The sequence below is a fragment of the Netta rufina genome, assembly GCF_964035555.1.
Source record: "Netta rufina genome assembly, chromosome: 2".
In the NCBI taxonomy this organism is placed as follows: Eukaryota; Metazoa; Chordata; class Aves; order Anseriformes; family Anatidae; genus Netta; species Netta rufina.
Window position 1 is genome coordinate 44,849,589 of NC_140124.1, and position 27,261 is coordinate 44,876,849.

At 38.3% G+C, this 27,261-nt stretch overlaps 3 protein-coding genes across 6 annotated transcripts in view; 2 read left to right on the plus strand and 1 right to left on the minus strand.

Annotated features, from left to right (window-relative positions):
* The window catches only part of ATP2C1 (ATPase secretory pathway Ca2+ transporting 1), a 49,943-nt gene extending 42,786 nt beyond the window's left edge, over positions 1-7,157 (plus strand). For all 4 annotated transcript variants that reach the window (XM_084282239.1, XM_084282238.1, XM_084282240.1 and 1 more), the window contains 6 exons: positions 357-425; positions 2,767-2,883; positions 3,539-3,686; positions 4,325-4,420; positions 5,256-5,397; positions 6,342-7,157. In XM_084282239.1, the coding sequence (XP_084138365.1) occupies positions 357-425; positions 2,767-2,883; positions 3,539-3,686; positions 4,325-4,420; positions 5,256-5,397; positions 6,342-6,478 (709 nt within the window). In that variant the 3' untranslated portion in view covers positions 6,479-7,157. The remainder of the gene's footprint in view (positions 1-356; positions 426-2,766; positions 2,884-3,538; positions 3,687-4,324; positions 4,421-5,255; positions 5,398-6,341) is intronic.
* A 5,325-nt stretch (positions 7,158-12,482) lies between these two features.
* ASTE1 (asteroid homolog 1) lies at positions 12,483-17,028 on the minus strand (the record flags this gene model as incomplete). Its single annotated transcript, XM_084282242.1, has 4 exons — positions 12,483-12,774; positions 13,038-13,233; positions 14,160-14,370; positions 15,706-17,028. The coding sequence occupies 4 exons, from the start codon at positions 17,026-17,028 to the stop codon at positions 12,483-12,485; spliced, it is 2,022 nt and encodes a 673-aa protein (XP_084138368.1).
* Positions 17,029-20,590: 3,562 nt separating this feature from the next.
* The window catches only part of NEK11 (NIMA related kinase 11), a gene marked incomplete at both ends in the record, with an annotated part of 99,225 nt that continues 92,554 nt past the window's right edge, over positions 20,591-27,261 (plus strand). Inside the window, one exon of the mRNA XM_084306670.1 lies at positions 20,591-20,760. Within this exon, the coding sequence (XP_084162796.1) occupies positions 20,591-20,760 (170 nt within the window). The remainder of the gene's footprint in view (positions 20,761-27,261) is intronic.

The following is a 27,261-nucleotide window of genomic DNA, read 5'->3' on the forward strand; positions in this document are numbered from 1 at the left end:
CTATGATTTTTGTAAAGTGTGTGTGTTATGTTTGTTTTGTTTCTTTTTAAATTATCTACCTTGACTCAGAAGGCCTCATCAGGGAAGGTGGTGTATTTTAAAACACAAGGGGGAAATTTTAGTATTGACATTTAATTTTGAAAGTTTAGTTAAGCAGGCCAGAATAAGAACCATTGTGTTTGATCTTATAGTGAAGTACAATGACTGTAAAGGTAAAGAACGTCAACTCCACTTGTTTCTTGACACTTGTATTTCTGATTAAAATAACAGAAATGACAAACTTTTTTGGTTTGTTTTAAGCTTTTTGCCAGTAGCCTTATTTGTCAAGTGGTGTAATCTTTGGTTTTTAATTGCAGGTCTGCAATTGAAGAGGGTAAAGGAATTTATAATAACATAAAAAATTTTGTTAGATTTCAACTGAGCACGTAAGTCTAAAACATCTTTGATATCGGATGGTTCTAACTACATGATGAAGCAGATGCTGTATAAATTCACACAAACATTTTAGATTTTACATAGTATGCTGATACACTGTGCACTGGAAATACCAGTGGTCATAACTGCAAAAGATTTCCAGGATTGAATTTTCAGTGTTTTGCACTTCATGGCCTGTTTCATTTTTAAAGAACCAGAAAATAGTGCAACAAAGAGACCTCTAACTTTGTTCTTCCTATTAAGATGTGAAAAGTCAGTAACAGGGGATGAAGAATAACAGGATAGCTCTGCCTTAGGGCTCGTTTAAAGGAGAAGTGGGTAGTTCCCTCCTTAACCAGAAGATGTATATCAACCAGAGAAAATGAGGGAAATGGGAGGTCAGTTTCTGTGTAATCCATATAGTGCTTTGTGGAGTGAGTTCTGTGAAACTGACTTCCTTTTTTTGCATATAAGAATCCCTATGGATCTGTGGTGCTGCCTGAATTATCTGCATATAAGATGAGTTTATGAAGCTTCGCTTCAAAATGTATTGAGTCTATCTTATTGAATTAGGATTCAGGAAAGTGGTTTTCTTCTTCACTGTGTTGTTAGTGAACTTTTTTGAAGCCATTTTAGGAGTGGTTGACCAAAGTTTTAAAAATTAAAAACAAAACCAAAAAAAAATCGATCAAAGAAAATCCACAGAAAATATACATCACCAACCTCTTAAAATTTGCCTAAAAACTGTAAGAAGAGTTGCATACTTTCCACCTTGTATGGTGTCCTGAACTGGTAGGAGATTTAGTCTGCTTCTGAAAAATCATGAAGCATAGATATTTTAGGGAAGTGTGCATGCCTGCTAGCCTTGGGAATAGTAGCCTTAGGTTTCTCATGAATGAGTTACCCTTTTTTCTGCCTCTCTTTGTAGGGAGAGCATATGAGGGTTCAGTAGAGTGCCAAATACAGAATTATTGTAAGCTTTGCTCACTTCTTGTTGGATATGAAACCATTTAATCTTGTGCTGAAATTGATTAGTGCATAACTTGTTTAGAGAGGTTTCTGATACCAAGTTTGTAAACAGCTAATCTATTTTCAGTCTTCTGCCTAGCTTCCTCATTTGCTAATGAGCAGTGGTGTGAGTATTTTTAGGGAGTCTGAGTAGTGTGCTTTGATTGATTTGTCAAACTGGTGACAGGTGCACAGTCTGGTTGTGTTTATATCAAAAGTGTCTAAGAAGTTTGTTTTTCAAAACCATGTTTAGAAGTTCTACTTCATGTGCAATAAAAGTATAGGACCCAGTTCCATAGTGAAAAAATCAATTAGTTGAAGGTGAGTGTTAATCTGGAATGCCATTTTAATGTTTGGGAGGTTTTTAAGACATGAACGTGCTGTCTTTTAGTTGCTAGAACACCATTTTAACTACAGATTCTAAATGAATTCATCCCTTTCGTACTATGAAATTCAGCAAGGGAAAATGCCGGGTTCTGCACCTGGGACACAGGAATGCCTGACAGAGGTACAGACTGGGAGATCAGTGGAAGGGATCTGAGCATACTGGTCAAGAGCAGGCTCAGCGTGAGCCAGCAGTGTGCCCTGGCAGCCAGGAAGGCAAACTACACGTTAGAGTGCACGAAACACAGCATAGCCAGCAGGTCAGAAGAGGTGATTCTCCCACTATATTTAGCGTTGGTGTGGCCATACCTCGAATATTGCATGCAGTTCTGGGCTCTGCAATATAAAAAGGATTTTATGATACTTGAACATGTCTGGAGGATGGCAACAAAGTTAGTAAAAGGGCTGGAAGGCATGTCCTATGAGGAGAGGCTGAGGACATTTGGTCTGTTTAGTTTGCAGAAAAGAAGTCTCAAAGGTGACCTCACTGCTCTCTACAGCTTCCTGAGGAAGGGGAAGCAGAGTTAGGTGCTAGTTTCTTCTCCCTAGTAAACAATGACAGGATAATCAGAAAGGGTGCAAAGCTGTGCTGGAGAGGTTCAAACTGGATATTAAGAAAAAAATCTTTACTGTGAGGGTGGTCAAACACTGTCATGGGCTTTCTAGTGAGGTGGTTGGTGCCCAAAGCCTGTCAATGTTCAAGAGGCATTTGGACAATGTCCTCAGTAACAAGCCTTAACTTCTGGTTATCTCTGAAGTAGCCAGGCAGTTGGATTTGATCTCTGAAGGTCCCTTCCAACTATACTAGCCTTTTAAAGTTAGGGTTATGTCAGTTGTGATTTAATTTGTAAAAATCTATGTCTACTCTTAAATATGTGAAGTTTTGCTTACAAAGCAGTTATCAGTGGATCTTCAGAAATGTTCTGTGCTGACAGTCATAAAAATGGATTCTTTCAACAGGAGTATAGCAGCATTGACTTTAATCTCACTGGCTACATTAATGAACTTTCCTAATCCTCTCAATGCCATGCAGATCTTATGGATTAATATTATTATGGATGGACCTCCAGCTCAAAGGTAAGTAATTACTTACCTTTACTTTAAACTCTGTTAGAGGTCTGTGGTCCCATTTATTTCAACAAGGAAAAGGGTTGTTTGTAGAAGAAATTCTGTGAAGTGTTAGGCTTCAGTGAAATTTTTCTGAAACATAGCAAACATTTTTCGTAGCACTATACTGCAAATATTAGAGTTCAGTGTTCGTTATTTTGGTTTGCTTTAATAGCTAACAATGCTTGGTTGGGGTCACAGCATGGATATGTCTGTGGAACCTGATTGCAGGATACTGGCGTCTCTCTGGGTCCTTCCTCTGACTCTTCACTGCAGATAGATAGTAGGGGATCCCTTAGTTAGGCTGATTAAGGTAGCAGAAATGAGGGTCATTACTGATATAGCAAATTCCTTTAAAAATTGACATCTACTAATTTTGATAATGTCTGATATCACATTTTAGACTTTCAAACTGCAGTGTTAGAGTATTACCTGTTACTAACATTTATAACTCAGTGCTTTGAAGGTGAAAAATCACAAATGCTTGTTTGAATTATGTGATTCTTAGGCTGTACAGAGAAGATAATTTTATTTTTTTTTTTAACTTGTAAAATCTAGCCTTTATATGGAATCAATTAATTATTTCTGTGATTATAAAAATCTAAGTTGTTGTTTCAATTTTAAGTCTTGGAGTGGAGCCTGTGGATAAAGATGTTATTCAGAAGCCTCCGAGAAATCTGAAGGACAGCATTTTAACTAAAAACCTGATCGTTAAAATACTGGTTTCATCAATAATTATTGTGTGTGGAACACTGTTCGTCTTCTGGAGAGAGGTATGACAAAAACATAAAACTTAAAGTAGTAGCAAACATTTTTAAAAGTCATTTTTATCCTAGCAGATGGGATTTGGAATTTGCTTGAACTTTGTTGTAAGATTTATCCATACGTGTTTAATAATAATGAAAATTGAAGGAGATGAATTTCAAAGCAGTAGTTGAAATGAGGAATACAGTTCTATTCCCCAATCTGTTTTACCATGGACTTTTTCAGGACCTAAACATATTTGGAAAGCTTTTGGAAAACTCAAATGGGCGTTAATTGTAAGAAGTCTTATAGCCAGGCTATTATGAAACAGCTATTTGCCTTTCTTTTCCATGTAGAGAAGAAAGTTTTGTGTTTTGTTTTCTTTTTTTTAAACTTCTTGTAGTGCCTGCCTAGAATTCTTGGTATTCCATCTGCTCACATAGATGTTTGTTAAGAGTCTTCATTTAATTACAGTTTAGGATTACAAATTCTTTTAAATTACAGGTGTCCAATTCTTGCTGTATGATTTATTAAAATCAGCTTGGGGCAAACAATTGTTTTTGCGTTCATGCATTAGCTAGTCAAACTTGAATTATTGCATTAACTACACTTTGTTGTTGCGGGTTTAAACTAAAGCATGCTGAAACATGCTATTTTTTGTTGGCAGTTACGAGACAATGTAATAACACCTCGGGATACAACCATGACTTTCACCTGTTTTGTATTTTTTGATATGTTCAATGCATTGAGTTCTAGATCTCAGGTAAGTGATTTGTATTGCCATTTACACAGTATTTACAAAAGCAGTATTTTTCTTCTAAGGAGGATCTTGCTGTCTTTGTTTCAAATGTTATCCTGCAGACTTACTTTACGTGTACTATTAAGCTTTGGAGTTAAAAATAATTAAATAATAATAATAATAATAATACTATGTAGGATTTCTTAAATCACAGATAAGTGTTAATTTCCTTAATTTACGATGCAGAACTGGTTGTAATGCTGCTGTCCTCACAGGTGCAAGGAAATTCTATTAAAATCTGAAGCGTGGCAGTCCTTTGTATTGCTACATAGGCTTGTTTTTTTCTTTCCTGAAAATCCTGTCAGTTCAGCAACTTTTTCAGAATCTGAAGCTTTTTGAAGGCCTTATATTTATTTTTTTTTTTATTTTTAACTTGTAACTTTAATGAAAGTGGCTTAAACCATTCTTCCTGTTTATATTTTTGCTCTAAGGAATAAAGGTCTGAAACTTTATGCTAGTTGAAGAAAATACATACTATTGCACTTATGCTAATTGGCAGTCTGTTTTCTGATATGAAAGTCAGAAAACACGTCCTTCTAGTATTGTGTGCACCTTCTAATGCACTGTACTTGCAGAAAAGTGAGCTCAATAAACAGATCATTGACTGTGAAGACAAGATACGCATTCAGTTTACCATGAAACCAGCTTCTCAAGAACTTGTTGTAGATTATCTTCAAGGTCAACAATATATTTTTACATTTCTGTAAAAGTCCAGATGAAAACACTGTAGTTATGAATATTTTTCTTGTCTAGACAATGGAATTTACATGTATGGTGTGATATATTGTTTATTTTACAGACAAAATCCGTCTTTGAGATTGGACTTTGTAGTAACAAAATGTTTTGCTATGCTGTCCTTGGATCTATAATGGGGCAGTTACTGGTCATTTACTTTCCTCCACTTCAGAAGGTTTTCCAAACAGAGAGCCTGAGCATCTTGGGTAAGAACGGTTTATTTTTAAAAACTGTGTGTTAAGGATTAATTTGTAAGCGCATTGGCTGATGGTTGCGGGCATGGCATTTGGGGACATGGTTTAGTGGTGGACTTGGTAGTAGTAGGCTGGTGGTTGGACTTGGTGATCTTAAGGGTCTCTTCTAACCTCTATCATTCTGTGATTCTCTGAGAGTTCTTTCTGCCTACTTGCATACAGCAGGAATACAAATCCTGCTGACCTGTTTTAAGAGGGGGGGGGGGAAAATCCTTTTAGATCCTTTGTTTGGAAGTCATGATTAAATACGTATTATACACAAGACAGATGATCGCATTCTAAGGTTTCTGAAGTGCTTGTGTATTTTAAGGTTTTTAGTATGAGTATTGATGTGGGTAAAATGAAGCATAGACTTTGGAAAAAAATTTTTAAATCTTATGCTTTATTAAATCAACTGCATTTTTGTAGAGTAAAAAGCTATGAGGCTTTTAAGAAGCTATTTAAATACATACTTAGTGCTGTTGGCCTCAGTAAGACTTATGTTTACTGCTGTTGCTGTTTTCTGGAGCTAAAGATAAATTATTGCTATGAAATACAAGTTTTACATAATTCTTTGCCTTTTTATTGTGATGTCACTTCTGAGAATCTAAGTATTTTTTCAGTATAAAGTTAGTTATGTTGCTTAGGATTCTTTGCTTTCATAGGTATTAATAAAAATAGCTATGAAATATTCCAAAAGTTTCAAATATTGTGCATGTCCTTGTGATTTGTGCATAAACCAGACAAATAACATGCATAGTTCTGCAAAAATTGGTTCTTGCTTCACTTTACTGTGAAGCAATACCTCAAATTACTTAATAGGGAGGCAATTTGAAGGTCTTGTAAGTCATATTCTTTTGTGAATCTGTCCTAATCTTTAAGTAGCAACTTTTAAAAAGGCTAATTATCTCTTCTAGATTTATTGTTTCTTCTGGGGCTCACTTCCTCTGTGTGCATAGTGACTGAGATCATAAAGAAGTTTGAAAGAAGCAAGGAAAAGATCCAGAAACGTGGAAGTTCTTCTTCGTCGACTTCGTCTTTTCTTGATGTATGATGCATATTGCATTCTTTTTGTTTGCAAACTTAGGGATTGCTGTCTAAAGATGTAGGAGAAAGCAAAACAATATTTGGAGGATTAAGAAATCCTGAGGGCTTTTGACAAGTCCTTTGTTTCACTGGCTAATGATGAACATTCATGTTTCAAGACTGTTCAGAACTTAACTTCCAGCTGTGGGAGTAACAAATGAAATTATGCAACTTTGGTAACGTTTTTCCTCAAACCAATTTACTTTTGAGATTGAACAGGATTTTGTGTGTGGGGGATTTAATTTAAAGAAAGATCTAAGCCCAACTCCCATTTTCTGCACTTAAGAGATATAACTGTGTAAAATTCTTCTCTTAGATATATATATTTTAGTTTGTTTTTATTTAAAACATTGTACTATTTTACTTTTATGGTGGTGGGACTTTGCTACTAATACAAGGATAAAAAAAAAATATTTCAGAGGCATTCCACTGGGTTTAGAGTCTGTCACAAGAGTGCCATATTCTAGCTACTGTATTTATTTACTTTATCCTGCAATGTGTAAGCGGCTCAAGTACCTTGTGCTACAGTTTTTTTGTATCCTGAGTTCTTTTGCACAGGATGTGACCGCTGTCGGATCACTGTTTTTCTTTTCTTTTTCTGTGATTGAAAAGCCTATACTGCAATTTGAAGTAAATGTTTGCTTTTCTTAAAAGTGTGGTGTCTCTTTGCTTTAAAAGAAACTGGCATTTACACCAGATTGTCAGGCTTGTTTTGATCATTTCAGATGCTAGCTTTATTTCACATTTTGTTCCATTTTAGCTTACAAATGCCAGAACACTTCAGTGGTTATAAGTAAGTACTATTATTGAAATATTTTTAGTATACTAAATTAGAAAAGGAATGCACTCATTCTCACTCTAATGGCAAAAAATCCCACCCTTGTTTGAAAGAAGCTTATTTTTTCCTTTTGTGCCCCTCCTGTTCTTTCTTCCCATCATAAAAATAAACTGTTTACTTTTAGAGTAACTTAAAATTTTAACCTTCAGAATGCCTTTTTTGTGGCTGGAAAAGTGTTATAGTAGATTGATGTCTTGATATGTTAAAATTAGTTTTTCATATACGATAATGCCTAAATACTCTTAATATTCAGCAATTAGGGTTTTCTCCCTCAAAATAGACTTGAAGGTGGTGTCATCAGTGTCTTTAGAATAGGACTCTTTATCCTCCTGAGGAAAAATGCAAGGATCAGTCACCCAGGGAATCTTGAAAAGAGGATGTGCAAGATTTCTAGGGGGAGTTGGCGATGGAATGGTGGATCTTTTGTTTCAGTGTGTGGATACACAGCTTTTCACACTGAAGCCTGAAAATAGTGTTTTGTCTTGGTATTAGCTGGGGGACGTGCTGTCAGAAGATGGTCATGCTGTCTCAACCGTTAATGAGGGATTTTAATCGGGCACCAACCAGGATATTTTTGCACATTTCTTTGTGGCTTGCCCCATCTGCCTCACTCAAAATCTGGAGAGTTCATGAAAAAGAAAGGCACTGGAAATAACACTGGAAAGTGTTATACGAATCTCTCTGCTGATAAGTTATTTATTTTTTCCCCTTGGAGATTTGTAGACTTGGTCAGAAGTGTGGCAGCACACAGGAAATTAGTTCATTTGCTATACAGAAACTACTGAGTCTGCTGTATGCACGCAATTCAGCCATTGCTCTGGCTGACCCTGGGCCTGCTGAATGTGCACATATTACCTGAACTACCAATGTGCAGGAGACCTAACAGTGTAAGGGGAAAGACTGTAGTGTATGGCATTCAGCTCTTCTGCAGGCTGCTATGTGAACCACCAAGCTAATAGGGCTCAAACAAGATGACTTCATACAGAAATGCTCTTCTCTTCAAGCACAGGTCTAATTTCCAGCAGCTCTGCCTATCAAAAGTTGAACAAATTCGTCAATGTTCTTCCTGTTGGAGTGTCTTTGACAAGTGAAGCCGTAGTACTAATGCATTCAGTATTTCAATGCAATTTCAGAACATTTAAAAGCTCCTTAATAAAATATTTAGAAGTCTTCAGATTCTGGTAAAGACATAATAAAAACTATGACAATGCATGCTGATGAAGAATCTCTTGCGCCAGCCTGGGTTTTGAGAAAGTACCGCTCTGCGTTTGGTATTAAAATCCTAGAAATCCAGATATATAGAGAAGTGCAGATGAATAATGATTTGTTGTTTTAGCAAAGAATTCTTATTGCCTAGTCTTTAAACAAATTTTATGAAGCAGCACAAAGTCGTCTCACTTTCTGAATAAGGTATGTCAGTGTAGACAAGATATAAAATTGTGTTTACTGAAGAACAATTCTGCCTTCTTGAAGGATAAGCTTAATTGCATGTAATTCACTTTAAATATGCCAAAGGCAATTTTGCTGTTTTCCTCTGGAAGATGAAACAGTAACGAGCTCAACCTCATTATTTGTAAGAAATGCCTGGACCAGCTGTCTGAATTCCATTGCTGTTTTTTAGATCCATTCCTGATTGTTACCACCTAGCTTGGAGATTTTCTTCAGAGCAATTCAGTCAATAGTGATTTTTTTTTTTTTCCTCAAAAATTTCAAAGTATTTATGGGGTGTGAAAATAGCAACCAAGGAATTTAGTTTCTCTTATTAAAGCATGGAATAGAGAACATCTAAGTTTTAACTAGCAAGAGCCTTTTATTGTTTGGGGATGTTTTTCTCTCAGGGAAGGATTGCTTCAGTTTTATTTCTTGAGTCATTATAGGTTTTCAGTTTAAATAAACTTTGAATAGTGATCCTAGACTGGCTAATTTTCTTCAGTATACAGAAATGATATTTCCATTGAGGCATATTTCATTTTACCAGGAGCAAAGAGCTGCTGACTTCTGCACTTAGAACATGTTTCCAGTGGGGTAATTCGTAACCACCAAGTCAGCAGTCCCAAAGGTATTCCCAAAATGCCTTGTGCTCACAGCAGCCTTTTGATGAAAAATTGAAACTTTTGAGTTTTTACTTGTCTTCAGAACTAATTCAAGATCCTACTTCCCAGCAAGGCTCAAGAATTTGCTTTCTGGTGTTCCCCCAGCATGGCAGTTGGACCAGTGAAGACCTCCCCTAGAGCAGTAACAAAGTGGAATCAAACATACCTGCATTTTCTTATTTAAAGCTTATTGAAATGGGAAAAATTACTGTTGATTATAAAAACCATAAGAAACTACAAGCTTGGGAAAATGAAACACATGAGATGGTAATGATTTGAAGGATTTAACTCTTAAATCACTAAAATCAAGAACTTAAATTTAACCCCTTTCAACTTCAATAAAGTCACCTGGTGGAAATGTGCAAATAGGCTACTTAGAAAGGGCTTGTAAAGTGCTCCTGACTTGCTGTGTGGTTGAGTATGGGTGCCATCTGCTGGTAATATAGTAAGTAGCAGTTCTGTACTGGAAGAAATGTTATTTATTACCTACTATTTCGGTTACCTACCATCTTGGGCTGTATCTCAAAAATAGTTTTCCTATGAATTGAAAGATGTTGTAAATGTATTTTCTCATTGACTTTATTATGGCAGTATTAAGACTCAGCTCTATGAGAGCACTCCTGTATTTCATAAGGTCTAATGAGTTACTTCCCTGTAGAAAACACTTATTACAGCGTATAGTAATGAGCTTAAAGAAAGTGAAGTTTTATTTTGTTTTTCCCCAGGCTTATTCATAGGTCTTCATACTGTATACTTCAATGTTTCCTTTTTAGAAGGTGTTGGGTTTGGGGTTTTCCCCTCAAATTTAGGACTTCTGAAATTTGAGCAAGGGTCAGCTTGTTAGTTTTCATCCTTGCCTGGAACTTGCCCTAGTTAAACTTCAGGTGAGCGACAACCTGTCATATTCTTTGCATTTTGATACATCCGTTATGTACTGAGTGCCCTACAAAACTTACAACAGTAAGTATTAACAGCATCTGATACTTAAGCACTAGTGTTACAGTTCTGAATCAGAAACATTATGGTTGTTTGTGACTAGAACTCTGTAAAACAGTTTTTCCTTGATTGAGTTACTTAAAAATCATTGTGAAATAGTTCATTTGCCTTGGTGGTGGATTACTTTCTGTTGCATGTTTATTTCTATGTAAAATGAAGTAGCACTTCAGGAAAGCCTTTGTGATAGTGGTCTCTGCTAGTCTGTGTCACCTACTTGGACAAGGACTTAATTTTTAACAAGAACAGTCTCTATGTCCATTGAGACCATAGAGTAACTACAATGTTATCTTCCATGGCAGTAAAGATTGTGTCACCTAATTCTGGTGGTAGCACAAGACCTTTAGAGAAGCTTTGTACTCAGTTCTTGGTGCGCCATGACTTTTAGTGGATTTCTTCATGCCTGGAATATTTTTCATCATTAGTACAAGTGCTCCTGATCACACTGAGCAAAGGCATGTGTTGCCTTGGTTATTCCAGCTAGCTAATTTTACTTTTTAATTTGTCAGTTTGTGATCATTCTACATGCAAGAACACTACCTAGGTAACAATGACTGTCAGATGCAAGAACAGCCTGAAGGACATGTAATCTGTGGCTATGAATTTTTTTCTCTTTCCCCTTTAGAAGCAAGTCAAGTGCTCTTTTTCTGCTACCATAACTGGAGTGCTAAAGTACACTCTTTAAAGGGGCAGATGCAACCATCTTAGGTATAGCTTACCTTCCAAATAAAAATACGTTTTTTTGCAATGTGTGATGACTAAAATTTAAGAAAATGTCCTTTGCTGTAGTCTGTGGAAAAAGCATGTTTCAGAGCAGTGTCATGCCTCTAAGAGTAAAAATGCTTTAACCTGAACGCATTTGTATTACTGTGAGGATAGGGGGGTAGTTCATCTTGTTTTCCTCACACACCAGTCTCTCTTCTAGTTTAAATGTGAGAAAAAGCTTACATAAGCTGGACTGAAAATTGAGCACAAAATGATGCAGGAGTCAAACTTGAATTCTGGTGAGTAATGATTAAATCATGATTTTCCTGGATGTAAGAAATAGTGTACTGAGTCTTGAGAAAAAAAAAAAAAATGTAGATTTCACATAGGGAAGACACCAGGAAAACATCAGTTTTACAAGAAAAACATTTCTGTAAAGCAACTAATTGTGTTGCAAAGTTAGCTGATACAAACCCACTGAGAAATACTGATGATGTAGGATTTTGTATATTAACTGTTTTTTCAGCATTAGCATACTGAGAGTAAGGGTTTGCAAAGGCACTTAGCATACACTGGGGCAACTTAAAGCAGGTCTGTAATTTTAGTATAGCTCTTAGAGAAAGGTTAATGCAAATGACAGCAGATTGTACACAATTACTCCGAATTAGCAAGCCTGCTGTAGTTTGTTACCATGTAACTTTATATACGTAAATGCCATGTGTAGGCATTTAACTGTTATTTACATATGCCAAATGGAAAGGAGAAAATAGCTGCTTCTGCTGAAGCTTCTGAGCCTGCTTTACTACCTATAATGATGCAACACCAACTTCATCAGTTTTCACTGATGAAAACAAATATTCTACCTGTAAAGACACTATTTTTTAAAAAGACAATTTCCATTTTGCTCTGATATGTAAGGTTGTAAACGTGTAACAGCGTAGACGACTGTTCCTCAAACACAAACTTTGAAAAAAGTCATTTTTAAAGGCAGAAGCGTTCAGGGAGATGAAGAGATAATGAACTATAAATGTTCAGGAAGACAGTTCCTTTAAAATACTCCAGATTTGAAATGCTAGACTTCTTTACCCTCCTTTTCGATTAATATCTTTTATAGAAACAAACAAAACCACACACACAAAGAAACAGAAACCACCACAACTTACATATAGCACCTCTTTTATAAGAGCCTCAGTTACAAAAATACTAAATCCCTGAAGGAAGACTTCTTGGTAAAGATAAAATGGGAACTTGTATAAAAAAACAGCAAAGCAAATTCCAACACAGTCACATATTGAAATATAATTTCTATCTTCATAGATAAAATTATTCCAGGAATAATGCTTTCAGTCATCCACTCCAAGTGATGCAAACCTGTTAAAATCACATGAATTCTGAGTTTCTGGTATGGGACGCTTGACGGCCTGTGTCTTCTTAGATGCTTTCTTCTTTTTGCGGGACTCAGACTTGGTCTCTGTCACCTTCTGAAAGAAGTCTGGAGATACACTTGACTTCACTGTATTCAACAAAACCTGATAAAGCTGAGTCATTTTTGGAGATGAACTAAACATATTTTCCACGGAAGGTGTTGATTTAAGCTCTTGATACAGACTGTGCACAAGGGTCCCACTATAAAGCCTGTTCAAAGGAAGGAGAGAATCCTCATTCAGAACCACACTTCAGCAGAAGTACAGAAATATGCTGTTCAGTGAAAAAAAAATCTCAACTACATACTATATTCAACAGTGGGCTCCTAAAGAATACCTATTCTAATCAGTATTTTTTTCCATATTCCCATCTTTAAAGAAAGGAGTCTAAAAATAGTCAAACTGGCCAAAGGAGTATATGAAAAGATTTCATTAAGAGCTTATGTGGAAAACAGATCTCTGGAATATCCTTACCTACTTAAGTCTGGCTCAGAGAGAGGAGTGGAGAGTAGCTGGTTGAGATACAATCCCATCTGAAGGCAGCACTGCCACTGGCAAAAACTGTGTGCAGCGTCTAAGTCAAAGTCTTTACTTTGCGATTTCTTTTCCTTCCATTTCAGGAATTGATTATATGCAATACTGTCGTCTTCATCATGTAAAGCTCTGCAATCTAGGTTATGAATAGAAAAGGACAGACAAACGTTCTGCTGTGAACAGTATGAAAGCTAATGCAATGTATAGGGTCTACAAACCTCAAACGTCCAGTTGTATCTCAGGAAGCCTACATGGTAATGTTTTAAAATCTCAAACTTACAGGCATAAGGTTACAAAATATATAAGATTATAAAAGTATCAATATCCACAAGAATCTAAAATTGTGAAATCAATAATTCTACTTGTCAGGTAAGTCGCTGTGCTGTTCTGTGAGTGGATTAATTTGAAAAAAAAGAAATAAATTGCCATCTCACTCCAGCCTACTTGGGAAGCATGTAGCAACAATTTTCAACCTGCTTTTATAGTTCAGAACCTAAATAAACTGAATAACCCTGGCATGCATAATCTTTGGCATCGCATCAAGACGACTTCTTGAAGGAAATGCCACCTTGCATCCTATTACGTATAAATATTCCTGAAAGTATTAAGTCAGCACAGAAATTGTTTCAAGTTTTCTCAGTGCACAGGAAGGTAACAGCTATCTGTGCAATTTTTAGGTACAGCTGATTTTAGAAAAACTCATGAGAAGTAAAAAGTTATCAGAATGCATCAGTAGTAGTCAATCTTTTCTGATGCATGAGCATGTCAACAAAATTTCTGTAGCCTAATTACACCTAATTAATCTTTTAGTCCTTGATTTTTTTTTTTTAACGTTTTACATGATAGAATAGCACTGTTTTACCTATTTAGGGTGTTAAATTCATAGTTAGCACTGCTTCTCTGCTCTGTATCAATGCAAAGAATGCAATACTTCAGGACATAGCGTGAATCAAAGCTAATTCATCTGAATTTGCACAACTCACCATAAATGGGGAAAATCGAGTTATGGTACAGATTTTCACAGTAGTTAAACATCTAAAATTGTATTTTTTAGAGACGTACCTGGATCATTAGTTATCCTGTCAAGTTCTCCGGATACTATCATTAGAAGTAGAGCCTTTAATTGAAGCAATTTTACTTTTGGTTCTGAACAATGTGTCCAATAACAAGTTACAGCAACAGGAAGCTGTAAGTGACTGGGGAAAGATTCTAGAAAACTCATTTTCACTCCTAAAGTATCCAGCAAAAGCATCTGACGGCATGACATAGGCACCTGAAAAAAAAAAAAGTGGAGTAGAAAAAATAAGGGAACAGACTTTATTTGCTGCAACTGATTTCCAAAATGCAAAGAAGCTTGTGTTTAAGCTAGCTAATACTTCATGTTTTCAATTAAAAAAAAAAAAAAAAGTTATTTGAGTAAGTTTCACAGATACTCTGAACAGGAAGTAAACTGAAATCAGTTTTGCCAAGAGTGATTTGAATGCAGGGGAACCTTTCTTCTTGCAACCTTCTGTTGAACTGATAATTCACATTTATTTAGTGAGGAGAGTTGTTGTAATAGCAGAAACTCAAATTTGGTAGAGGATACATACTAGGGTCAAATTAAGGTGTCATTAAAGTTTCTTAAAACCCCAAACCATGACTTCTCAAACTCTTGAATGTCTGCACGTTGCTCATTTAAACAGCAATAAACCTGTATCACAGTGATGGACCAGGTTCTTAATGAAATAGCCACCAGCAGGTGATAAAAACACAATGATGTGTTACAGCTGATCTGAATGCCAGAGTGGACAGATCATATGACTTAATTATATGCAGTATTAAAAGACATAGATTGTATTTCCAGAAGTTAAAAAAAAAAAAAAAAAAAGCATACAAAATCAGTTATGCAACTTTGGGAATAAGATATTATTTCCCATTCAGAGGGTGAGTTGCAAAGTCTTAATCACTAGAATTTAAACATACAGAATTGCTGATGGTGACTAGAACTAACCTAGTACAAGCTTCCTTTGATTACAAGCTGCGTTTTTCAGGTGCTGTTCTGTCTGGCAAGCAGCAGGGAACCACGTTAGCAGGATGCATACTCGTGGCAGGAGGAACTGCTGGACAGCTGCAAGGTTCACAGATGAAAAAATGGTGATTTTTAGTAAAAAGCATGTGTCAGATTTTGTTTCTGACTTTGATCCGAAATAGCTATAGCTTGGTCAAATGAAAATTAAGTTTTGTAGTGTTGAATTGCACCTAAATTTCATAAAGCTATGAATTCTCTCCTGAAATGACAAAAGCAAATAGTTTAACGTAACACACGGGATGAAAGGAGAGTGTATAATGGAAAACTTAGACAATGCTAATATGTACTCAACGCCAGCTTTTCATATAATTTGTCTTGGTACAGTAGGAGAAAATAAAAAAGTAATGAGGTCTGTGTAGCTTCTCAGCTATCAGAAGCCAAGCTCAGAACCCTGTCAGTACCTCAGCATTGGGTATTTACTTACTGAAGGTGTTTGGCTCAGGCATCGCCTTTAGTGACCAGCTGGCAAACACGAGTCCCAACTATTTGTTACTCATGAAACACTGTTAACCACGATCTGTGGTGCCAACCATTTACCTCCGTTAACTTCTCCAAAGCAAAATGATCATCGCAAAAACGCGGGGGTAGGTTTGCTGCTGCTTCAACAAACGTTTTTGTAAGCGTCTTTTGGCTTCTGTCGAATTCAAACACGCCTGGAGGCTTGTTGGCCTGCTTGCTCGCAGCAGCAGCTTCCGAGCTGCGAGCTGCCTTGAGGAGCAGCCCGTAGATAACCTGCCGGATGGGCAGCGCCGTGCTGTGTGCGCTAGGCCTCTGCATGTTCTCCACCTGAACGTGGAGGAAGGTGCTCCTCAGCATCAGGGCATCGCTGAGGAACGGGGACAGCTCCCCTTTGGCCAAGCCATCCAGCACCCACTGCGGCAACCCCGAGCTGCTGGCCTCCTCGCTCTCGTACTTCCCCAGCTGGAAGAAGTCCTCCAGGTTGACGTCGGACGGCGCGTAGTCCTCCATGGAGCTGTGCAGGAGCTGCCTCACCTCTTCCCTCCGCTGCGCCTTCAGGTGCCTCACGACGTCCTCCACAGCCTCGGCGGGCTCCCCAAACTGCGCCAGCCACTCCAGCAGCCCCCTCATGAAGCCGTGCTTGCCTCGCCGCCCCCCGGGGCTGCCAGCCCGGACAGGCAGCTTGCCGAAGAAGCCCTGCAGGGCCGGCACCTCGCCGTAATCGTTCCCGCAGAGGACAGCGAAGAGCGGCAGCAGGCTCTTCTGCAGGCGGCCGAAGCGGCTGCAGAAGCCGTCGGCGGAGAAGCAGAGCGCGGGGATGAAGCAGCCGGGTGCCCCCTCGCCGGGGCACACCTCCTGCCACTGGAAGCGGCTGAGCGGGCAGTAACCCCCGGGCAGGTCGAAGACGCAGAAATCGCTGTCGAGGGACAGCACCGGGCAGCCCCAGCGCCTGGCCAGGGCGGCGATCTCGCGGTCAGCCTCGGCGAAGCACTGCACGAAGGGGACGCGCAGCCGGCGCAGCGCCTGCACGAAGGTGTGGCGGGCGAGCAGCGGCAGCAGGCAGCCGCCCTGCCCCCGGGACAGCCCGTGGGCAACCCGCAGCCTCTCGGCAGCACGGTCCCGCAGGGTGGGCAGCTTGCGATCGGCAGCGCCTCGCCCCCCGTCCAGCACCACCACGGCGGCGACGCCGCAAGCCCGCAGGCTGCCGAAGAAGCGGCGCACGGTGGCCGCTAGCACCCCGTAGTCGCCGCCGCGGCGGAGCTCGGCGGCGGAGGAGGAGGAGAAGCAGAGGCGGTGGTAGAGGCTGCTGCCGTCGATGACCAGCTTGCTGTCCCGCAGCCGCAGCTCGCTGAAGAACGCCCCGCGCTCGCCCACGAAGCCCGTCAGCCCCGGGACGCCCATGATGGCGCCCGGCTTCCCTCACAGGGCGCCTGCGCCGCCAGCTCCTAGCGACGGGGCTGGGCGAGGCGGGACGCGGGGAGGAGAAACGGGTCGTGGAAGGGAGGTCCTGGCCCCTCAGAGCATGATTTTGGGGCTGCCCGCGGTGTGTTTTGGGGTCTTAGTGTCCCCAAAGCGCCTCAGGGAGGTGTTGGTCGGTGCCCGGTTGGTCGCTGTTTGGTCTGGGGCACCCGCGCTGCTGGTAAAACCCTGGGCGACCTCCTCCCCCCGGGAGCAGTAAGGAACAATAATTTGCTTTAAATTCGGCTGAAGGACTCCTAACAGCCTCGTAAAGTTGTTGGAGGAATCGGCTGCGCAGCCGGCGTTCAGGAGGTTTGGTTGTTGTTTTTTGTTTTTGTTTTTTAAACGAAGGGATAAAATTAAACGCAAATGCCTTCGATTTTATTTTCCAAAAAAATGCTTTGAAACGGTTAAAAATCAGGCCAGTGAAGTCATAGACAGGAAAATAAATAAATGCGAGGTAGTATATATTGGTGATATTTGGAGTTTAAATATAAAAAAGTCTGGGTTTTGATCCTGAGGTGGGAAATGGTAATTGGTGTAGTACCAATTGGGTTCTTAGGGAGTGAAGATAAAACCTGACAGAATGGGGAAACTTTAGTGTCTGGAAAAGTTTATCCTGCAGGTCAGAAAGTGCCAGAATATGGTAGGTGTTGCTAAAGAGACCTGAAGGAATTTTAAAACCAGCATCATACGTAAACAAATGGGGGCTGGGGGGAGTGCGGTGCTGTGCACGGAAACCTGGAAACACTGCTCTGCCTTACCTCGCAGTAATGAAGGGGAGAGAGATCTACCCACAGCCAAGGAAGAAGGAAAAAATAAAGACAAAGGGTAATCTAGACAATGTAATTGCATTAGTTTGGCGTTGGCAGTGTACCATGCCATAGAATGGGGTTTGATGAGGAAGAAAGGAAAATAAACTGTTTTCCAAAGTCCTACCAGATAGAGCGTGCCGAGTTTTTTTGAAGAAAATGAGGATTGCCAGTTGTTTGCTTTGAATTATCTCTAGTTGTTCTGAAGAACTTTAATGGAGCTTGAAGTTGGAGAATATGGAAACTGGCAAAAAAAATTCAGGAAGGCTGGGCTGAAAGGTTTGAGGTAGGAGAGGCTGCCAGCTGATGGACTTCTAGAAAAATCATTCTTACAATTAAGTCAGGCTGTAGGGTTTATCAATTTTGATGGGATATTTCTTTCAAAACACAGGGGCTCAGCAATTTGTCTGTTGTGTGCCCTTAAAATCTGACCACAACTACAGCCACTGGCCCCTGCCTTGTAACATCACTCAGAGGTAGGTATCAAAGCATTTGCAAAGTTACATCATTACTCTCATTATATATAGGGGGAATTGAAGCACCGGGAGTAGCAGGTGCAAGGCAAGGTTAGAAATAAAGCACAGCAATTAGTCGCAGTAGGGCACTCTCGCTCAAGGGTGATACTGTGATGCTAAGGGTTATAACCCATCCCTAGGGCCAGGTAGGTATCAAAATCAGAAGGTGAGAGGTGTTAAGTGACTCTTCTGAAAAAAAGACCAGATGGTTTAGCAGTTTTTCTAGGTGTAGTTATTTCTAAAAAGTATGTATTTTAAAACTACTGACTGACTGTATCTGGGATTTATGAAGGCATCCATAAAACAACAACTTCCTGGGAGAATAATAAATGAAAAATATGGAAACTTTATGGAACTGGCAATATAATATTTTATGGAATTCATCTTCCTGTCATTATGTGTCCCCCTCACCTCCCCCCCCAACCCTCAACACGGTCCATTTATGCTTTCTAAAACAGATTTGGAGTTACTGAAGCAGTAGATTTTTTTAGCTGACATTCTTTGCGATTCAATTTTTTTGTCCCTCTTGCTTTTTGTCCCTCCTGAAGGAGAACACAGAAACATACCTTCAAGAGTGTTTTTGCTTTAAAAAAGTACATGATCTATATCATTGTCAAGGTGGCTTCTGGTAATTACAGTTTGGCTGTTCTTCATGATATGGTGACACTGCAAAGTCAAGCTCATTGGTAGAGCGTTGACAGCAGGTCAGCAGATGACTATTAAAATAGGTTCTTGCACACACGCACACACACACACACACACACTATTATAAAATACAAACTCATAGAATAATAGGGTGGCTTGGGTTGGAAGGGACCTTAAAGACCATCCATTTCCAACCACCTGCCATGGAGGATGCCACCCACTAGATAAGGTTGCCCAGGGCCTCGTCCAACTTGGACTGGCCTAATTTTCATTTAGGTTCTGCATTTTTAGGAGGTGAAGACAATCACTTGGAACTAGTAGTTATGTGGCTTTTAAAATTAAGCATTTTCTCTTTTCCAGAACAAAGCATTTTCATATGCACACGTTGACTTTGAAATGCTATGGTGAGCAAATGCAGTGTGGTCATACTGCACTGCAGCAGGCAGTGCTGATTAGACAGTTGTAATAGCTCTGCTGATTGAAGGGCCTTGCCACATCTTTATTTGTTCCAAAGGATCCTCAAGTGCAAATAATGCAAATAAAAAGGCAAGGTAATGAAAGCAATATTGTTTTATTATGGGTAGTGAAGCACCTACACTTTATCATTTGGAATGAGGAGGGTAAAACAAAGTCATTCTAAAACCATTTTCAATTATTGAAAGCCATAGAAACACCAGGGGGTTGCTTATGCAGTCCGTGCGTTTGCAGAATTAGGACCTCAGTTATATAAGACTTACAAATCAAAGTTAATCTGTTTGTACTGTTATAGCAAAAGAGAAAGGCAGAACTTTTGAAAGAAGTGTGTTTTAATAAAAATCTTATAGGTTTGTAGGTAGCCAGGAAGCTCTAATTTTCAGAAGATAGCAGTGAATCCCACAGAAGCTATAAGGTCAACACTGAAAGGTAGGAGAAAAAAGGTGAAATTTGAGCAGCAAATGCAAGAGCAAAGAAAACAGCTTTATAGTTATTCATGTGAGCGAACTCAAATTATGGGTGGAGATCGTGCTTCATTATATACAAAAACCATGAAAAATGAATCCCAAAACATTCTGATGCCAGATACTGTAGTGGTATAAAGGGTATAAAAAGGGTATAAAAGGTAAAGAAGAGTACCATATCTGAAGGGAACTCTCAGATGAAATAACAGGTGTACTCGTTCTTGCAAAAAGTGCCTTAACTTTTTAATAAATGAATGTATATACACCTGTGTTTCATTTTTCCTGTGTTATAAGTTCACTGAATTCATTTAAGGTTGTTTTAGAGGAAGGTTGACTATACCACATCTGCATTATCTGGAGTGTCTTTATCAAGTCTGCTGCCCACAGCTTAGCAACTAATGATTACACTTAATTTTGTTGTGCTGCAAGCTGAGCACTATAAACACTGCAATAGAATTAAGTGAACATTTTCATAAGAACAATCATTGACTTTTTTTTTTTTCTATTTGAAGTATTTCCTCTGAACATCCATGGAAGAGTAAAAGGATTTGAAAGCTGCATTCTAGAGAAATTTGTCATTTCTGTTACGCAAACAATGCTGAAATTTCAAGAAACTGCGAAGCATGTCACTGTTGGCAGATCTAATTCTGCTTGCTCAGATGCTATGATTGCGAGAAGATACGCTATTGAGAGGAAACTTGGCAATGGAAGCTTTGGAAGCGTGTATCTGGTTTCTGACAAGAAAGCAAAACAAGGAGACAAATTGTAAGTAGGCTCTTCACATGCTTCAAACAAAACTGGACTATATTTCTTGCACTCTAGATGTTTTCTTTGCATTAATTTGTGTCCTATCTCTGATTTTGGTATTATTTTGCAGCCTTAATGTTCAGCTTTAGTGAGGGCATGAGACAGGAGCAGACTTTATGCTGACTCAGCATTCCAACTTCATTTCTTTTTAAAATAGTTCATTAGATATGTCTCTCTTACTGTGCTTTCATCTAGATCCTTTACAACTTACTGTGTAAGACAGAGTGGAGGTAGGTAGCAAATCTCTGATCCTCTCCATGTAATGTACATGTATACCTGTGAAGCTTTCTAACTAATGATTAGAACAAGAAAAATATACCTAACTTACCTATTCCCCAGTGTCATGCCTTGGACAAGTTGCTGATGTAAGATGCACACTGTGTAAAGGACCCCTTTGTTTATGCAGAACTGAATTTCATCCTTGTGAAATTTACATTGATAAGCAGCAGGGCAAAGGTGTATGCCAGTTTTCACAAATTCTCCATTATTCTTTGTAACAAAATTGTTTAATAAAGTCTTAAAGCTGTATAACTTATAAACTATTATTTTATAGATGTATTAAGTATGTATGCATATAGTGTAATTGTGTTGTTTATTTTTGAAGGCCTTGCATCTTGTAAATAAATCCTGTTCTTTGAGTTCTTTCTTCAGAACGCTTAATAAAATGCTGGAGGTTTGTGTTCCATTCCCTGCTCCTCCCTCTTGACGAATGTGCCATTTTTGTCTTAAAAAACACAGAGAAGGAGAATCTATTTTTTAATCAACTCCAGCTGATACTTTATCTGTCTCTATAATGTTTCAGCCAGTTCTACATGCTTGTTAAAGCTTTTAAATATTAATCATGAGCATGAAAATACCAGAATTTCTGAATGTATTTTAATGGACTTCCCTCTTCATTTATGATGATCTTTTTTACTCTAGGTGATTTTTTTGCAAACACCTAGTTAGTTGTTTTCAGGAATTGATTCTATGTCACTGTAAGGACAGTTAGTGAGGTGTCACAAAAGAAACTTTACAGTACTGTTATTATTTTATATTATAATTGAGTTGTATAAACACAACTTGAGAGGAATAGTTACAGTAATTCCAGTAAAAAACATTTCCATTTGCTATGGACCTTACTGACAGCAAATCTTGATTTTTATACCTGCCTGAAGTAGGACAGGTCTCAAAAGTTTGGCTGAGAGTCCCCTCAGGATTCTGAAGACATAAAGACTGAAGGACATTTTCAGAGTGCTGGCATCTCTGTATGTGAGCTTGAAGTTGGGTACCTGGGTAATGCATTCCTGGCTGGACTTCCTCTGTAAAGAACTGTGGTTGTCCATCGGTTTTAATACTTAGAACAAATGTAATTTGATTGTGAATGGCTTTGTTTTAATCTATTAAAGTTTGTAAAGCTTTTTGTTTAAAGTCTTCAACATCCAATCGATGTGGTTTTCAGCCAGAAATATATTCTTCCTTTAAATATGGGAGTCTGGGAGTCTGCCTGTCCTTACTGATGGGTGTGTTAATGAGCCACTTACATGATCAAAAGAGATTTTTCTGATTTATGTATGCCTCAGTTTTGCTGGTTATGACAATGCATTCTTGGCGATGCTGCTTTAATAAATATGCAGCAAAGATGTACTAATCTTTCCTTTATTTTCCTTCTACATCAATTTACAGCTGTAACCTTGGATCAGGGTTAGAGGCTGCTAAGCTCTTAGTTTTTTCTATCTGGCTTTTGGATCTCTTTTAGGCCTAGCTATGGTCTGCTACAAAAAACATTCTGTAATGAAAACTTTGAAATATTTTCCACTAATATTTCCAGAATTTTATTTTTCTTGTAGTATCAGTTATAGTGCAAATAGGATGACAGGAACCCCTTGAGCTTATAAGACCTTTCAGAATTCAGCTATTACTGAACTCATTCTTACAAAATTAACAGGATATTGAAATGTATGTCTTCAGTTTTTGTTTTTCCTGCTATAGAAACAATGCCAAATTTCAAAAACCAAGGAAAGTGTGTTTTGCTTTAAGTAGTTGTTGTTTCTATTTTTTTTTTTCCTTTGGAATTTATGTTTGAGAACTTTAAATATTAGTAACTGTATTTAAACAAGCATTTGCTGTATTTCATGTCTGTGTTTTGTCAGGGATGAGGCTGAATTTGTTCTCAACCCTACTGAGGACAGATGCTGAGTATCAAATAGCATATTCTTTTTTGTTTTATTAGTCTCTTTTTACAGCTACACTAACGAGCTAGTGCTGATGCTATTAAGTAGTTCATCATTTCATCACTAGGGGGTACTTGTGTATCACAGTTATTCTCCATTCCTTCTGAGCCTCAAAGGTGGATTGACGAGTGGATTCCCCCAACTTTGTATTATTTATATGCTTAAAGATTACAAAAATACATGGTGAACGTGAAACCCCGAGTAGCATACTGAGATAGAGTGTAGCCACTTTTTTCTACTTAACAACATCGATTTCTTAAGGTGATAAAATGTAACAGAAGCAATAACCAGTATATTTTCCTTTGGGAAATATATATATTTTCAAATTATTTTTTTCTCATTATGTTTCTTACTTTTTCAGAGTATGTTTCAAATTGTTTCTTACTCTTTAAAAAAAAAACAAAAACCTCGGAGTTCTGAAAGCACTGTGGCAGAAAAAAAAGAACTGAGATATTTAGGTCCTAAATGACCTCAACAGACTTACGATTCTGTTTTCATTGTTTCAGAGATGGTCTAAAATGTACTGAGAAAAAAGTTACACACAGCATGAACTCAGCCTCAGATAGTTTGCTGAAAATTGTTAAGGTCTAAAGCACTATGAAAGAGCATAGGAGTAAATTGCAAGAGTACAAATTCCCAGGATAAGTGAAATCTTGGATATGGGTACAGAAGCTGTTCAGGGATCTTTTTCAATTTTCCATTAGTGTAATCTACAGAATGAGTTAATGCAGAGGCTAACAATGCTTGTCATGTAATTTAATGTATGCCCAGCATAGCTTGTGCATGACTCTAGTAATTTTTGGGCATGCCTTGTAAGATACCCCTAAAAGATCTTAGTTGTGGAGAGCAAAGTATTATGCTGATGGTTGGTTCAGGTGGGACAGAGAGAGGGCTGATTATTTGGGGCGTGCCTCAAGTTAACAGTTACTTCACATGAAAGTCTCCACATAGAGCTGTTCAGGCCAACAATACCCATCTTTTGCTGAAGTACATGCAACTTGAATGGGATCAGGACTGCTGGCTTTCCGAGATCACACAAGATCACAGAAATCAAGTGTGAAATGGCTGCATTGTACTGCCAGTGTGGTGCTGTATGGAGGTCTCATGCTGTAGATTGCTCTTAAGTGCTGTGTTGAGTGACTCATTCCTTGCCTGTTGCTTTAGCCTCCTAATTTGTATTATTTATAATTCGTATTATTTTATATAGCTTTTTCTGTTCATGGTCCTGTGTGCCTTCTTTTTTATTGGGTGATTCTGTAAACCTTTTTCACTTTAATTTTGCCTTCCGCCCTCTCTCAACAAGAAAATTACGTACTGCTGTAAACAGCTCTCAGTTACAGGTAAAATCCCTGGTCATAAAACACATTTTCTAACGTCAATGAACTTTGTTTTCCTTTAAAAAATAGTAGTTGCTAATTGTCATATATTCTTTGATATGCTGTCATAGGACCTGCTCACATTTTAGTTTACTTAGCAATAGCTTCTCTGCCCAGATGACTTGCATACTGTCTTTTCCCAAGGTATATTATCCAAAATAAAGAGGGAGAAAACCAAACCAGCGATTAGGATGCTAAAGTGAATCTACATGGTGCCCTGTGTAGGCATTTGACGCTGGCCATTAGCCAGGATCAGGATCACACTTCTGATGACTGCTCTGTGTAGCCATGTGATGAATAATTTTTCTGAGTTTCATAATAATGTCCTAAAAAGAAAAGTGCAAGTTTCTAGGTTTAGATTTGTGGCTAGGGAAGAAGGTGACTTTTGTCCTCTTTGTTTGTGTAGAAAGTTCTGCCATCTGTTCTCTATCTCCTACAAGAGCCTTTGATCCTGTTGGATGATTCTCACCAAATATGACAGAGGGTTGCACAAAGATAGAAATTCGTACAATTTAAGTGAAAGTAGCAGAGTAGAAAAATAAAAAAAATATATATAGCAGAGAAATAAAAATAGAAAATAAATGCCCTTTTAAAGACAGAAGCCAGAACCTGGGGTGACTTCACTGTGAAAGACTGTTTCTCCTGTACTGGACAACCTGTACAGGGGAGTCATCATAGATTTCTTGCTGTTCTGTAAGAAACTATGGTTAGAATTTCTATCACCTTAGACTCCAAGGTCAGGTAAACACAAGAGGCATGTTTGTAGGAAAGCAAGCTTCTTAGTTCCAGTTTATGCAGAATGGCTTTTGTGTGTTATTTGATATTTTCCCCATTATATATATGCAAATCTTCTGGTTTAGAGCCAGGTACTGTACATTCATTTAAAGTGAAATTGAATTGCATAATATTGACACTACCTTTCTGTTCTAGTGGCTTCTAATGAGCTTATATAAATCTTTCTTTCAAATTGCAGACTGGTTTAGGCTTTATGTAACTGGGGTCCAAGTAAGGATTGCATGCTCCTGCAAATATTTGCTGTGGTTTTAAGTCTTTTCCAGGGGTTGAACTGTATTTAGGCATGGTAGATGGGGATGCAAATCTAGTTGCAAACTAGGTTGCCTGCTAGTGGAGTTTCATAGTTTTCAGAGGCTCTGGGTTTGACTCTTTTAATAAGAAAAAATGATAGCTTTAATTAGGGTAAAAATTATTTCTGTATGTAGTTTTGTTTGTTCTCCTCTTTTTCTTCTATAAAAGTTTCAGAAGTAGAGAAGTTGGATTTGTGCCATCTTTTTTCTTTACATTTGTATAGCTTAAACGTTAGCAGCAAGGGACAAAGAGTGCTACTCAGTCACTTTTTCCAGACCCATGGATACCTGCTATGGAATACGGTCTATTAAGAATGATGTTTTGCATGCATTTAGTGTTCTGGGACCTCAAAGCACTTTTCAAAGCTGTGAAATATTTTTACCCAAGGCAAACATGCAAGAAACACAGAAGTTACATAGCTTATTAAATACAGAACTTCTGAGATCCAAGGTCACTAATCTAAGGCTCTTACACCTTCTACTTACATTATTGCATAATGTCATCCTTGAAATTGCTGCTCTTCTGACAGATCTGGTTGAAATTGGATGGGAAGTCCATAGGTTGAGTAGTGATTGTTAGATGGACAGTTCTTTCCTTTGTAAATGAGGTTTATAAACCTAGGACATTTGGAAAAATTAAAAAAAAATCTGGTGGGACAATTACTCGAAGAATTCTTCTGCAACTTTCCAATTTACTTGATATTTATTATTTACATTCAGCTCATTGTCAGTTCACTTATTATTTACATATAATATAAATGGTTTGGGGCATATTTGATCTTATTTGCTAGGAAACTCAAGTCACTCTTGTGTGTGAATACAACACCAATTTTATTGGCAAAGGTACAAGTGAAGCTTATTTAGCAGCTCAGAAGTTATCAAGCCAGTACCAATTTATAAAGCTCTCATCGATTTGTTCAAATACAATCTCTAATAGGAGAGACAAGGAAGGGATTTCTAAGAAACCATAGGCTTATATGGATTCTTACAAATGAAGTGTCAGTCTGGCTTTAAGTTTACTGGTATATTCAGAGAAAATTGACTCAGTAAATTTGCAAATCACCTTATAAATGCAGGTCTTTTTTTTTTTTTTCAGATTCGTGACTTGTGTTTTATTATGCAAAAGTGTATCTCAAATTTTGAGGCATTTGCTTTTGTTTCTGGCAATCATGGACTGGTGTTTCTTGACCTACCCAAAATAATTAAATAACATGATTTGTACAAAAAATAGCAGGGTTGTACCAGCATTTTATAACAGCCAACATGTTAATGTCCCTGCAGTCACTTCTATCCCTGTCCCCCAAATAGGTTTATTACAACAGGCAATTATGATTAAGGACAAAGTCTTTTTGTAACAGATTTATGTTCAGCAGTAGTCTTGGAGGACAGTGCTTATAGACAGTCCCTGATAGATAGTGAATGCCCTAATCAGTTGTGCAGAGTGAAGCTCTGGCTTAAGTTTCATTAATTCATAACCATGCATAGGCAAGCAGCCGAAGTACACAGTAGGCGACAGGGACTTCTGCCTCATAAATATTCAGCAGGTGCTTGCACGTCTCCGTGGTGGAAGGCACATGCTGAGAAGCACCAAACTCCCCGGACTGCTCCTGTGTGTGGTAATTGTGGGGTGTCAGCCCAACTTCTGCGTCTGGCTTGCATTATACCATTAATCCAGACTCATGCTATGATGCCTTGGAAACTGTGCACTTAGCTGAATAATTTATCGCATGGCCTTCAATTATTTATGAATGCTTATTACAAATGAAATAAAAGCTAAAGGTGGAA